Source organism: Podarcis pityusensis (genome assembly GCF_964106645.2).
Source record: "Podarcis pityusensis genome assembly, chromosome: 7".
In the NCBI taxonomy this organism is placed as follows: Eukaryota; Metazoa; Chordata; class Lepidosauria; order Squamata; family Lacertidae; genus Podarcis; species Podarcis pityusensis.
In genome coordinates, this window is record NC_138031.1 from 26,365,854 (window position 1) to 26,380,984 (window position 15,131).

At 43.2% G+C, this 15,131-nt stretch overlaps 1 protein-coding gene across 5 annotated transcripts in view; it reads left to right on the top strand.

Moving 5' to 3' along the window:
• TRIQK (triple QxxK/R motif containing) overlaps positions 1–15,131 on the top strand; it is a 58,322-nt gene that overhangs the window by 39,550 nt on the left and 3,641 nt on the right. For all 5 annotated transcript variants that reach the window (XM_081013707.1, XM_081013708.1, XM_081013706.1 and 2 more), the window contains one exon: positions 7,324–7,409. In XM_081013707.1, coding sequence (XP_080869833.1) covers positions 7,324–7,409 — 86 coding nt within the window. The remainder of the gene's footprint in view (positions 1–7,323; positions 7,410–15,131) is intronic.

Here is a 15,131-nt window from a genome sequence, read left to right on the forward strand (position 1 = left end):
AATGTTTTCATTTTAGTTATTATTGTGGTACCAGCACAAAAATATTCAGGGCAGCAGTTTCTTGGCAGTTACAAATTGGAGAGAAAGCGCTGAAAGGGATTTTAAATCTGTAATGTTGATTTCTTTTACTATCTGTCAGTTTTTGGCATGCAGTAAATAACTCATTTTCAAATAATTTGCCTGTGTAATTAAATTTAGATTGCACACTTCTCCTTTCAAATATTTTGACTCTTCCTTGTCTGCCATTCAATTGTGGCATAATTGGTGCGGTTTGTATAAATGGGCAATAAATTTATGGACTTTTGTTTGAAGATCAGGCAGTGAATAGAACTTGGTAATCATCCCAGGAGGAATTATGATTGAACATGTTTGTGAGAGTTAAAGAACGGAATTTACTTTTGTTTTTGAATTAAAGACAATTAAAGATTTGCAGGCACCCATAAAAGACAATGAATCGAGGAACAAGTTAGAAGCAAGTCCATTTGCAGGTGAAAAGAAACGCCTTTGAATCAGAACCAGCTGTATTTTCTATGAAAGAATGTGCTTGCTTGATAGCATAATGTGCTCCTAAGCAGCTTACGCTTCACAGTAGTCAGAAAATCGGAGTGCATTAATTTTTAAAGTTGCAAATGCAGGGGAAGAGCAACACTGCCTCATGATGATAATGAGGGTGGATATTGGAAAGTCTATGTGTGGGTGGGGGTGGGACATAGAAGGAGCTTCTGAAATGTGAACATTCATAAAACAATAGCCAGGCATACACATGATAATGAGCTTGGACAGCAACACAAACAAAGGGCAAAGATGAAGACCCCATTAATAACTAAAAAGAAGCCCTATACTCTTAGTTGATTGTTTAAGCCCAGTAGTAAACTTTCTACTACTTGGGCTCCATGATCACTGCAGATGGTCACAGCAGTCACGAAATTAAAAGACGCCTGCTCCTTGGGAGAAAGGCGATGGCAAACCTAGACAGCATCTTAAAAAGCAGAGACATCACCTTGCCAACAAAGGTCCGTATAGTTAAAGCCATGGTTTTCCCAGTAGTGATGTATGGAAGTGAGAGCTGGACCATCAAGAAGGCTGATCGCCGAAGAATTGATGCTTTTGAATTATGGTGCTGGAGGAGACTCTTGAGAGTCCCATGGACTGCAAGAAGATCAAACGTATCCATTCTGAAGGAAATCAGCCCTGAGTGCTCACTGGAAGGACAGATCGTGAAGCTGAGGCTCCAATACTTTGGCCACCTCATGAGAAGAGAAGACTCCCTGGAAAAGACCCTGATGTTGGGAAAGATGGAGGGCACAAGGAGTAGGGGACGACAGAGGACGAGATGGTTGGACAGTGTTCTCGAAGCTACCAGCATGAGTCTGACCAAACTGCGGGAGGCATTGGAAGATAGGAGTGCCTGGCGTGCTCTGGTCCATGGGGTCACGAAGAGTCGGACACGAGTAAACAACAACAAAGTAAACTTTCTAAAATGCTTGCATGTTTCAAGGTTCGAATATTGATATCCCCACAGCATTGTTAGCTAGAGTTTGGCAAAAATGAATTCACCTGCTACCGAGAACCGGCACTAATGGGAGTTGTAGCTGTACTAATGGGAGTAAGTATTGGGAGTGGACTCCAGGCAGTCATAGAATTATAGAATGGTAGAGCTGGAGAAGATCGCAAGGGTCATCTAGCCCAACCCCTTGCAATGCAGGAATCTTTTGCCCAACGTGGGGCTCGAACCCACAACCCTGAGATTAAGAGTCTCACGTTCTACTGATGGTCGTTCTGATATATTCTCAAGCAGCCTTCCATAACCTGGAACCCTCTGGTTGTTTTAGGCTCCAGCTCCCATCATCAGTGACACTTAACCATGCCAGGTGATACTGATGAGAGTTAAATTCCCACGCAGGACATAAAAGTGCATGCAGAAGTTTCCAGGTTAAATCCCTGGCATCAGTCCGTCTTTGGATGCGAAGAAGAGAGGAATGCAGTCTTCGCAGCCCCGTGAGATGTGGGAAATCTGTTAGGGAGGAAAGTGTTCATAGTAAACCTAAAGATTCTGTAAGTCCGGGGTGTCCCACTCAAGGCGGGGTGGTTGCACCATATGCACCAACAGGCCTCACTGGGGTCAGGGGAAGACCATTTCATAGCTGGGGGACCACACCACTAAGACCTTCACCCATGTTCCCACATTGATTCTCTCTTTGTGGTATCGCTCAGAGGAGGCCCTTAGATGGTGACCAAACAGTTCAAAAACCTGCAAAACAGGGATAAGTATACATATGTACCACGAACAGCAGCCAGCACCCCTTTCACGCCACCTTCAGCTCTGAAAATATCCTCCACTATAATTGATGCTAGTTTAAATTAACATGAATTTACATTCCAGCTAGCAATGGTCAAAGGTGTTTGCATTGCTTATATAAACTAGATATTTCAGGTGGCAACTTTTGGGGCGCATATGCCATTTTTGCATTACAGGTGGTTATCTTGGGGATTTTTTTTGGGGGGGGAGGGGAGTTCAGCTGTTTAAAGAGGTGTTTTTAAAAAGTCCAATACTAAAATGTGGTTTTCATTACCAAGGACTTAACAGATGTCCTTTGTAAATTTTTACACACAGTTGATTCAGACTTTTATTCTCTGGTATGTACTTTCTCTTCTGGCTATAGCATTTAGCAAGGAGAGTGGTAAATTAATCACAGATGCTTTGTTTTGGAGACTTACCAGCTGTAGAGTCATTATTAAAATAGATTGTTTGCAATAAAGAGAGTTTCAGTTGTTAATATCGACTTCAATTTCAGCCTGCAAATATTGTCACTGTTAACTTGCACCGAGGTAAGTTTTAGGGAAACAGTCACATAGATCATCGAATTCAGTTCATTTGAAATCTTAAAGCCACTTTCTCAGATGCAGTCCTATTTCTGCTCATGGTTCTCCTCTGGAATGGGTGGTTGCTAGAATATAAGATTGAAGAGGATCAATAAACTTTCTTTGTTGAGAAATAACTGGTTATTCTTAGGGCATAATAATCAAAAAATAATAATAATCCATTATTGCCTCTACCTTTGATGCCCTCTGATGTGCACTTAATCCATGTCATCTTTACTATGACACAGGTCACATGCCACTCCACTTTAACTGCACTTACAGTCATGGGTTTGGTGGAGTTTACATGGTTGCAGAAATGGTAAGGTAAAGGTAAAGGGACCCCTGACCATTAGGTCCAGTCGTGGCCGACTCTGGGGTTGTGCCGCTCATCTCGCTTTATTGGCTGAGGGAGCCGGCATACAGCTTCCGGGTCATGTGGCCAGCATGACTAAGCCGCTTCTCGCGAACCAGAGCAGCGCATAGAAACGCCGTTTACCTTCCCGCCGGAGCGGTACCTATTTATCTACTTGCACTTTGACGTGCTTTCGAACTGCTAGGTTGGCAGGAGCAGGGACCGAGCAACAGGAGCTCACCCTGTCGTGGGGATTCAAACCGCCAACCTTCTGATCGGCAAGTCCTAGGCTCTGTGGTTTAACGCACAGCGCCACCCACGTCCCTCGCGGAAATGGTATCTGCATACAATTGCTCTGCACCACACATTTGCCTCAAAGACGAGTGGCTCATTGAGAGGGCAAGGATGCCTGGCTCTCCATGTTTATGCTTGGAGGGCAAGGGGGATGATCGGTCCATTCCCAAAACTGGTCAAAGCCAAAATTTGCTCTGCCCATCCACTGCACTTTGTAGTTGGCTGCATGGCAAAGCCAGATGAAGTGAATGGTAAAAGTTATTCAGGCAACCGAGGAATAAAATGAGATACGGTTTCCAAGACAGGACAATCAGGTGGTCACTTCACCATCTAGCTAGTTGTAGTGCACATTGGTCTAAAGCCAGAGTGAATTGTTGGTTATCTTTATTAGTTCATTGTCCATAAAACCCACAAGATAAATTAGATCCTAAACCCAGGGGAAAGATGAACGAACCCCCTTCTAACATTTTATCACCATCTATATCATCTATATACTTGAGCTCTTCTGCTTTTCACCCATTGCATTTTACACTTCCAAAATATCTACAGTAAGGTTGTACTCAAATTTACTCAGAGGAAATGCCAAGCAAATAGGAGAGCTCATCTACACCATTCCCTCTGCTTTCCCAAAGCTGCACCTATTTATGGTAATTTTGGCTGATCTCTAGAAACAGCAGGTCTCTGTGATGTAAATCACGTCTTAGTTGTCCCACCTTTCATTTTCAGTGTAGACATGAGGGTGTATTTCAGACTTTCTGAGATCTTGAAGTGAAACAATTATTTTCCCCTTGTTTTCTTCTTAAAGTCTTATAAATCTGTGTTCAAAGCCCCATGTGAATAAATGTCTGCAGTTTGTTCGCAAGTAAAAGTTTTTAGCAGCTGCATGTCTTAGTTGAAATTGGCTCCAAACAGTATTACAGGTTCAGATATATTTTTAAGCCAAGTTTCACCCTGGAGTGAATTTTTACGAGCATATAAACTCAGTCAATTCATAATGGAAATTCTGACAGGTCCTTTACTATTGCATAGCACATGGTAATATCATAATGACTGGCGGGGAGCTCTAGTCATGTAAACTCTTTCCCCCTTATTCCACAATGACCATACTTTCCTCTGAGAAAAGAACAATTTTTCCCATGCATTAGACTTTAAAATCTCCACCGCTCCTCTGGTATAGTACAGATCACCAGAGAAATCCATCTTGAGTCTCCTCAGTAAGGAAAATGTTTCCCCTAATCGTAGATGTCAGGGGTTCAGGAGCAGAGGCAAGGGCAAGGGAGGAAACAGAGAGCGAGGGGGAGGAGGCAGAAGAGAAGATGAGTGATGACGACGACCCGAGATCTCCGAGTCTTTCCAGTGAATCAGAAGATTCACAGAAAGGAGCACCAGTGGCCAGGGCAAGGGGGGAGCCTAGGGGGACACCCCAGGAAGATAGAGCCAGAGGGGACTCAGAGGGGAGCAGTTGGAAATCGGGACCGGCGTCACCGCCAGAGAGCAGGGAAGAGGAAGGGCGCCAGGGATCAAGCGCTGGCAGCTCACAACAGGGAGGAGGGCACGAGTCAGGAGTGGCCACACCTCCATCGGGGAGCGAAGAAACGGTCAGACGGAAGGTGGAAGGTTGGGCGCGCGCACCAAGTTCAAATGCACAGGAAGGTGGCGCAGTAGGCAGCCCGGAAAGGGAGCCAGGTCCTAAAGCCCGCCGAAAGGAGGGAGAAGAGTCAGGGGGGTCAGCGTCAGCGTCAGAGGAATCCCGGAAGGAAGAGACCCCGGGGGGCAGAGGGACCCAGAGAAGAACAGTCAGGCGGAAAAGGTGGAGCAGGGCTAGGATATTAAGTTGGTGTACAAGGGGCGGAGACTCAGACGGAGCTTCGCCGATCTAACCATTAGACGTAGGGTTGCACGCAGCAGCTTGAGAATGGAAACTGTAACTCAATAAAGACTTTTATTTAATGATCGCTGGCTAGCGTGATCCTCTGTGAGCTAGGATCTGGAAGCAACTCTGACAGTAGATTATTTTTTTTAAGGACTGGGAGCCGCTTAAAAACAACAACAATAACAACTTGCACCTCCAATAACCAGAGAGAAAACATAAGCCCTGTTTATGTGTTACTCACATGTAGAGCATGTGTTTGTGCAGTGAGGGGTGAGGCCATGATTTTATTCCTGCTCCCAGTGTCATAAGAACATAAGAGTCTGCTGAATTAGCTCAGTGGCCCATCTAGTCCAGCATTCTGTTCTTACAGTGGCCAACCAGATGCCTGTGGCGAACCCTCAAGCAAGATCCAAGCACAAGAGCACGCTCCCCTCCTGTGGTTTCCAGCAGCCGGTATTGAAGTTGTCCAGCCCTCTTTTAAAGCCATCCAAGTTGGTGACCATCACTGCCTCCTGTGGGAGTTCCATAGTTCACCTATGCAATGTCCCATCTCCTCCCCATCCCTTCCAAAGCAACCACACGTTGGGCACAGTTGTAGGACAAGAAAGCTCTTGCGCAGGAAGAGTAGGAGCACCGTGCAACCGGGAGACCAAAGCGTCATCCAGGCATTTCCCTGAACGCACACTGGGATTGGGGTGTGGCGTACATCTTTTGTAGATTCATCCGCATTCTGCCCAAAGTCATCTGTAAGCATGCACAACTGGAGGGGCGAGGCAAGTTGCCTCGGTTGGGCAAAGGGGATAAGTTCCTTCTTTGCCCACTCACCAAATATGGTGGTGGTGGGGGGGCTTCATTTGCCCTCAGTGACATCATCCTATAGCCATGTCTAATTAGTTATGGCTACATGGCTTTATAATGTTCACCACATGCTCCCTGATGGTCACACCACACATAGCTCCTCCCCCCTCCAGCACAGAAAGCTGGGAACTGTAGTTTTCCCTTCATAGAGGTTTAATTCTCAGCACCCTTACAGTTCCCAGGATTCTTTGGGGTAGTCATGTGCTTTAAATCTAAGATGTGGATCTGCCCATAAGAGTGAAAAAGCCCTTTCGAGGTTGGTTTGTTGCTCTGTTTTGGCACTCAGGCCACAGCAGAGTAGGAAAACCAAAAAGGCAGTAAAAATGTGCTTAAGTATGGAAGGTAAGTTCCCCCCCCCTTCCCGAAACAGTAACTTTAGCAGCAGAAACCAAACCTCGCAAGCATTGGCCTAGCAGTAGTCCTGAATGCATTTGCTTAAGATCAGAGCCCTTAATGACTACAAGGCTGCAAAGTATAGCTTTCAGCTAATCTAACACTGATCGGCCGGCCAGCCGCCATAATGCAGTCTTGTGACATGAGGCATGAAAAGGGATACTGTGAAAACAATTTCAACATGGCCAAAACCTGTTATTACTAGGCAGGAAGTGCTTTTTATTTTTTCTAGAACTGAATTTGGGTGTAGGCCTAATAACCTTCCAATTTACAAGCGGAGTGGTTACGAACTCTTGAAAATTGTCTTGGAAAAAGTAAGAGTTTTATCTTATGCCTAATTAACCCCACAACCCATGCAAATACTATGCACAATTGTTCTCAATTGCGTCAAACTTTTCTCATCGTGGGCTTTCCCTTTTTAATTTTCTACATTGGATGTGGCATGATGTGGCGTAGCAACAGTCTTTTAGGCTGCCCATTTGTAAATAATAAATTGCTCAAATTATACTATCATATGTATTCGCTATTAGAGCAAACATTTCAAAGTTTGTCACTGCAAGCAGCTCTAACAGTGGTCTTTTTGTGCTTTGTAAAGGAAAATTTGGATATGCTGCAGACATTAAAATAATTGTCCCTCATTTACCATGGAGTGTTTTCAGTAACTGTTTTTTCTCTCTCTCTCCGTCAATAGGAAAACAAGATTACAAGAAAACCAGGCCAATGTTAAAAGCAACAAGATTAAAAGCAGAGGCCAAGAAAACTGCGCCAGGCATGAAGGTATATCTAACTGATAGCTTACACCAACATCCTAGAGATGTTGAGTTTCTTTTCCCCATAGATGTCCTGTGTGAATATTGATCTTTGAAAGATATTGTTTATGACACTTCAAAACCCTAAGTGGAATGCCAGGATCTAAAATATTCATGACTGATTTCTTTTGCGTTAACCTACAGCCAAGCTGGAATAACTGAAACTCGGAGGCTGCAATCTGACACGGCTCTGCTTAGGAATCAGTCCCATTTTGTTATTTATGAATTAAGCTTCAATTTACCTATTTTTAAGATCTCTTGCCCCTACGCCGCCATAAAGTCCCAGGGCGAGTTGCAACGATGAAATATGCAATTGTAGAACCATTCCAGTTATAAAACATGGAAAGCCATTCCAAAGGCAACAGATGGGTATAAATTCAACAAAAGAGGTGGGTCCCACCAAACAAAATACCTTCACTGTCAAAGGCCAGGGTGAAGAGTTCTCAGTGAAATCTGTGCAGTGAAGATCTACTTAGGGTCTGCTACGAAAAACCCCTTCTTCAGTGATGCCGTCCTCTCCTTGTCTATGCAGGGTGCATAATATAAAGCTGCAAAGTAATTTTGATAGGCAGCATTTTTATTTTATTTTTAAAAAGCTTCTTGTCAACTACTGTGTGTCATGGAATAATTTTTTAAAACAACTCCCATAGGCAGACAGTGAATGTTTTACAGCATAGAATAATAGACTTGGAGAACTGGAAGGGACCATGAGGATCATCTAGTCCATCCCCCCTGCAATGCAGGAATCTTTTGCACAATGTGGGGTTCAAACCCACGACACCAAGGTGAAGACTCTCATGCTCTCCCAAATGAACTATCCCAGTTTGGCTCATATCTATTCAGCAGTAAGTCCCAGCAGGCCATAATCCCAAAGAACCGTGCGTAGGATTGTAGCCTTCATTATTATAGCACATCAGTGCTTTCTTTGGTTAAAAACCCCACAATGTGCCGGTACCCATGCTTTGATAAAGGTGCCATGGGGGCCAGCACAAAATGGCTTCCGCAAGACAGCAAAATATGAGGTGCCAGAACTCCTAACTATTGTAGTGAGTACCAGAAGCTCCATCTTCTGAACCAAATTGAAGGACCCTGATGCAGGGTTTTGACCACGCGTGTGTGATGTTGCACAATGTACTGACACCACATGAGCTACATTGTGTGATGTCCTAATGTCCCTCTGTGCCCAGTTTTTACAATGGAAGGGACCATCCCCCTCAAAAAAACCATAGAGGGGGCCAATAGTGCCTCAGCCCCCGGGAGCCAGCATGTATGGCAAGTACTGTTACCCACCCACCCACCCACAGAACCCTGACTGTTGACCATGATGGAATTTTTTGTATAGATGTTACTGTAAATGGTCATAGTTTTGTCATAAATACACACAGTGGTACCTCGGGTTAAGTACTTAATTCCTTCTGGAGGTCCATTTTTAACCTGAAACTGTTCTTAACCTGAAGCACCACTTTAGCTAATGGGGCCTCCTGCTGTCGCCACGCCACCAGAACATGATTTCTGTTCTCATCCTGAAGCAAAATTCTTAACCCGAGGTACTATTTCTGGGTTAGTGGAGTCTGTAACCTGAAACGTATGTAACCTGAAGCGTATGTAACCCGAGGTACCACTGTATAACTGATATCCAGCCTACAGTTTTCATCTTTCTGTCCAGCATGGAAAACGATTGCCTTCTCTTATGACCCAGCAAGGAAGCTGGTGGACTCAAAATTAGTTTGGAACTTCCTGTTTTTAAAGCTTAAGGAAAGGAAGGAGAACAAGTGAAGGTAATAAATAATAATTTGAAGGATATTTATAATATTTTCACACCCACACATGACCCTGTCGTAGAGTTTGGCTAAACATATGTAGTTTGTTTAAATTGCTTCCAATACTTTCCTCTCGATTTATTTTTGGTTCAAAATAAATTAACATAAAATCAGCTTAGCAACCCATGCTGAGGGAAGGATGCAGATCAGGAAAAATAGATGCAAAAATGAGCTATTCCTAATGAGAAGAATGTCAGTAATGTTCAAAGAAGTACATTTCCTTGTTTCTGGCAGATGAGAAATCAATTCCCCCCTCCCCAAGTTATAGCTTACAGCAAATGGCAAGGTATTACTACCATGCTGTAACAGCTGTTGAGCCGCCAGATGATGTATTTGGTTGTCTTCCAAAATTTGCTATTATAATCACGAAACAGTGGTTTCTTTTCGCTCTCTGATAGCTGATCTCGATCAAGCATTGCCACGCAATGTGGTCTGCTTTCACAACATCGTCTCCTCAGTTAGTGCAGTGTGTCAGGTTTTAATGGGGAAAAAATAGATTGCCATTTTTGTTGTTTGTTTAAAAGGCAGATTATTAACCTATCAAGTTATGCAATTTTCTCTGTCCCTTTCTGATTTAATTTTACCTTTCTGATTTAATTTTACATCGTAGAAGGGGCCACAAGGGTCATCTAGTTCAACCCCCGGCAATGCAGATATATTTTGTCGAATATGGGGCTCAAACCCACAACCCTGAGATTAAGAGTCTCATGAGCTATCCGGACAAGTGGCCTCACAGCATAGGGTTGAGGATAGCCTCAAACAATGCATACACTGGAGGCTTGGATTCATTTGTTCATTCTTTAGATTTGTATAGCTCTTTTCCACACAAAAAATCATGCACAAAGTGGTTTACAAAACAACAGCAACAACACAGGAACACATTTCAAACGCTACAAAAACAATTTCATAACAACACAGCCAAGTAACATAGTAACAGTTTCATACTAACATAGCCAAACAATAGCATAGTAACAATTTCATAATTACAAAGCAGAACAATATCAAATATAACATGAACAGCATATAAAGAATTTCCAGCAGAGCTGCTGGGAAAGAACTATTTTTCAGCTTCAGTTGCCATCTGTAAAATAGGTGTACTTTACCCTGGCTAGATGATGGTAGTTAAGATAAAGATTGTGCAGCGTGTGGCATGTGAAAAGTGCTATGCAAATTGTTAATGAGAGTAAAAGGAAATCTTGCAGAAGCAGAATTATACTTCAGTGTTGTGTTTTCAGTGTTGAAGCATAGGGTTGAGTCACATATGCACACTCACACGATTTCTGGACACTTGATTGTACAACTTGGTTGGCAACTGACTAAGAAGCAAGCTTCTTGAGGTACTGATGTAAAGTCAAACCATTGTTCAGTGTTACATGAGCAAGCCATTTCCTTATGTCTCTGCCCTCATGTTCTCAGGTTCAGTTAGTTGTGTCCAGATGAGAGCAAAATATAAGTTACCTTCTGCCAACCTAGTAGTTCGAAAGCATACCAGTTCAGGTAGAGAAATAGGTACCACTGTGGTGGGAAGGTAAATGGTGTTTCCGTGCGCTCTGGCTTCCATCAAGTGTCCTGTTGCACCAGAAGCGGTTCAGTAATTCTGGCCACAAGACCCAGAAAACTGTCTGCAGATGAACGCTGGCTCCCTGGGCCTGAAAAATGAGCTGAGTGCTGCACCCCATAGTCACCTTTGAGTGGACTTAACCGCCCAGGGGTTCTTTACCTTTACCTATAAGTTACCTTGACATCAAAACCTGGAAAATAATGGTTTATACTTGCCCTCTAAACCAGAATTGCAAAGCATGGCTTGGTTATGTTTTAGCTCTTTGGAGTAGAAGGAAGGAAAAACAGCTTATTAGTTTGGATATTGTAGCAAAGTACAGTTTGTGTTAAAGAGGAAATAACTGGATATGAGTAACTGAAAAGAGGAGGAAGTAGAAGGAGGGCGGATGTAAGCCTGTAGCATGTTCTTGGTTCTTGAAACTTCGCTTTGGGAGACTGGGAATGTTGCATTTGAACCAACTTGCTGTGATATGAAAGTCTAGCCAATGGGTTAATCCAAACAGTCTCTAAATTCAGCAGTCGCTTGTATCTTAAATTCAACTCCCACAATGCACGTTAGCTCATACAACCTGTGCAAGGACCTGGGTATCCTTGCATCATCATCATCATCATCATCATCATCATCATCATAATTTTTGTTTATACCCTGCACATCTGGCTGGGTTTCCCCAGCCACTCTGGGCGGCTTACACCAAATAAAAAATTGTAAAACATCAGACATTAAATTTTTTCTGATACAGGGCTGCCTTCAGATGTCTTCTAAAAGTCAGATAGTTGTTTATTTCCTTGACATCTGATGGGAGGGCGTTCCACAGGGCAGGCACCACTACTGAGAAGGCCCTCTGCCTGGTTCCCTTTAACCTCACTTCTCGCAGGGAGGGAACCACCAGAAGGCCCTCGGAGCTGGACCTCAGTGTCCGGGCAGAACAGTGGTGTGAAATCGAATGCCTGCGACCTAAATGCCAGTTTCAGGGTTTTGCATTCTCTGCCAGCATGCCAGTACAATATTTCCATGGGCTATATTTATAAGCAAGCTGTGGTAACATATACATAATTTGCATTCATTTTCCTATCTATACTGAAGGAAATAGCCATACTGAAGATTCATCACATTTGAGGCAGCAGTAAGTTGAAGCAGTAGAAACTGGACATATTAAGAATAAGGTAGAATATTTAGGGGCTTAATACAAAGTTTTTTTAGATTTGGCGGGCACAGAAGATCAATTCAGCTTAGAACGACATTTTGATTTCATGGAATTTCAGAAACACTAATTTAATTAAACATTATTCTTAAAATAATAATAATCTTAATTATTGCTTATTTTTCTATTATTTACCCAGGTAGACAGGTTGAGTTTTCACCAGGGATGCATTTTGCACAAACTTTGCTCTTTCAAAAAAATGTATGGTTCCCCCCTTACTTCAAAACGGGCCCTAAACTTTTCTAAACCAACCCCAGTAGGGTACTTTTAATTTCAAAACTGGCATGCTAATTAGTCTATCCTGTCACATTTTGATTGCCTATCATTTTTATGCTGGATTGAAAGTAACAAACTTTCATTTAGTCACTGCCATTTAATACTTTTTTAATTTCCCCAATGAGTGATTTTTATCTTTTGTTGATAATGTCAACACAGTAACTTGTGGGCAATAAATATCCAGTGTTTTTGACTCTGTGTTGTTGAAGCAGGATGACTGTGGTAGACTGCAGAATTTATGTGCTTTCCTATGTCTATTAAAACCTCTCCATGTGTAAATAGTTTTCCTGTTAAAAGAAAGGCATTAGGCCAATGGCCTGTCAAGTCCAGATGTCTGTGGGAAGCCCACAAGCAGAAACTGAGTGCAGCAGACCCTCTTCACTTCTGATTCCAAGCAAACTGGTATTCAGAGGCTTACTGCCTCCAGCAGCGAAGGTAGAACACAGCCATCTCTTTTAACTCCCATCTCCCTCAGCTCCTTGGTCTTCCTTCTGATAAAAGTTAGTTTAAGCAAAGGGATCTGCCCAATCTGCAAAGACAGATGCAAAGGATTCATCCAGCTACTCTGCAAACTCCTTATCTTATGCTGAAAATCAGAAACGATTTTCTGTTACTCAACAAAAAATTAAGAGTCACTATCCTTACTGTGAATTTCTTCAGTTCTATCATAAAGGTAAAGGTAAGGAGACCCCTGACCATTAGGTCCGTTCGTGGCCAACTCTGGGGTTGCGGTGCTCATCTCGCTTTATTGGCTGAGGGAGCCAGTGTATAGCTTCCGGGTCATGTGACCAGCATGACTAAGCCACTTCTGGCAAACCAGAGTGGCACATGGAAACACCGTTTACCTTCCCGCTGAAGCGGTACCTATTTATCTACTTGCACTTCGATGTGCTTTTGAACTGCTAGGTTGGCAGGAGCAGGGACCGAGCAACGGGAGCTCACCCTGTTGCGGGGATTCGAACCGCCGACCTTCTGATCGGCAAGCCCTAGGCTCTGTGGTTTAACCCACAGCGCCACCCACGTCCCTTACAGTTCTATCATACAGTTCTATCATACTTTCCCCTTAAAAACAAGCAGTGCTTGTTACATAGGGTAGCATCCAATGGTGATTGTCAGCTGCCAGAAGGGAATTTGTCGGCAGAAAAATGAGGGAGGCCATTTTTTGCAAGAACTTCCTCCTGCAGTGACCTAAATGTGTTCTGGATTACCCTCTAACCTTCTGGGGTATAGCAGATTCCCCCCCCCTTTTTTGACAAAGTAAAGAGAAGGGGACTCTTTCCTTCCTTCTCTATTGCCCCTAATTATCAGATTGCAGGAAAGAAGAAGCTGAGGAGGAGAGCAAGTAATGATAGAAGAAATCAGATGACTACAAACAACCCAGAGAGTGGGGAACCACCTGAGGTCATCCTGCCCAGGACCCCCTTAAGCAGTATTGCTGGGCCCAGATAGGTCTAGGAGCACAACTGTGGTAGATAGAAGAAAATGAATGAATTCTGCCTTATATTACCATTGCATTTTGACATAGAGAAGATGTGTGCCTGCAGTCCCCCATCTCTTGCTTTCTTTTCTATTCCCATCTCTTTCTGAAAACAAATTTTACATAGCTCTTTTCTTTGAAATTCCGTTAGATAAAACCAAGAGAAGATCCCAAAGTTTAGACTAACCTGACGATCCTTATAATTATGGGTTGGGAACAAAAGCACGCCAACAGTTTTTAAATGGCGTTGTTGTTTTTCCAAACCTGTGAGTCGCATTATTTGTGTGGAAAAGGAAATTTGTGCTACCTGCAGAATGACAATCCACTGAGAAATCTTCGCCCCAAGAAGCGATAATATTTGAAAAGTGTATGCGGTGGCATATACTGAATTATGGATATGAAATACTGATAAAATATAAAGCGGATTCATGTAAATGCAAATGAAGTGTGTTCCAGAGGAGTTTGCGATGGGGGAGAGAATTGACAGAGGAACGTTAACTCTTTCTCGGGATGACACTGTTTTGCTTTCTCTCTGACGCGAGTACTTTCAGAAGTGCTTGCAGAGAGAGAACTTGCATGCTACGTGAAAATCATTAAATCCAGCTCGAAGATATAAAGTAGGCTCGAGTTACACAATGTGCAAACACATGTGTGAGAGAGAGGCCTTAATTATGTATGCCGTTCAAATGAGGAAGACGCCCTCCCAAAGGCCTCACTTATGCATGTCCACCCTAGAGCCAGTCCGCGTTGTGTCAGGTCACAGCCTTCCAGCATTAGATGAAACTGCCTGGTGAAATGGCTCTTAGCTTTAAATAGTCTTTTCAGAAGGTGGAAGAGCCCTGGTCTTTGTCCACCAGCCCCACGTTCTTCCTACAGTAAGTTTGAGACACGAGCTATAATTTAGAGAGCTGTAAAGCTCATTTTACAGAATAAGTTCCAAGTGCCTGGGGGGGTTTCCTTAACATTTTTTTTTTAATCGGTATGGTAGGTTGCTTCCCAGCTCCCAGAAAAGATAGGGAACTTTCAAAGTTCACACATATTCACTTGGATACCTTTAAAGTACTCTGTGAATTCTGTCCCTCTTCAGAGTCCTGGGCAAAAAGCTTGCTAAGCCTGTTATACAGTCATCTTTCTTCTTTAGCCTCATGGTCACCAGATTCAGTTCTGATAACCAGACTAGAAGCGACATTAAATGCACTTTTAAAAAATGTGCAGTTTTAAAAAAAAAAAGGGGGGGGGAGATTTGAACAAGATTAAGACCACAGTGGGTGAAGAGAGAGAAATGAAGCCTTTGCTTCTGCTGTGATTCCAGTGAAAAGCCCCTTCTCCACCCCAGTGATTGGTCCTGTTGACCT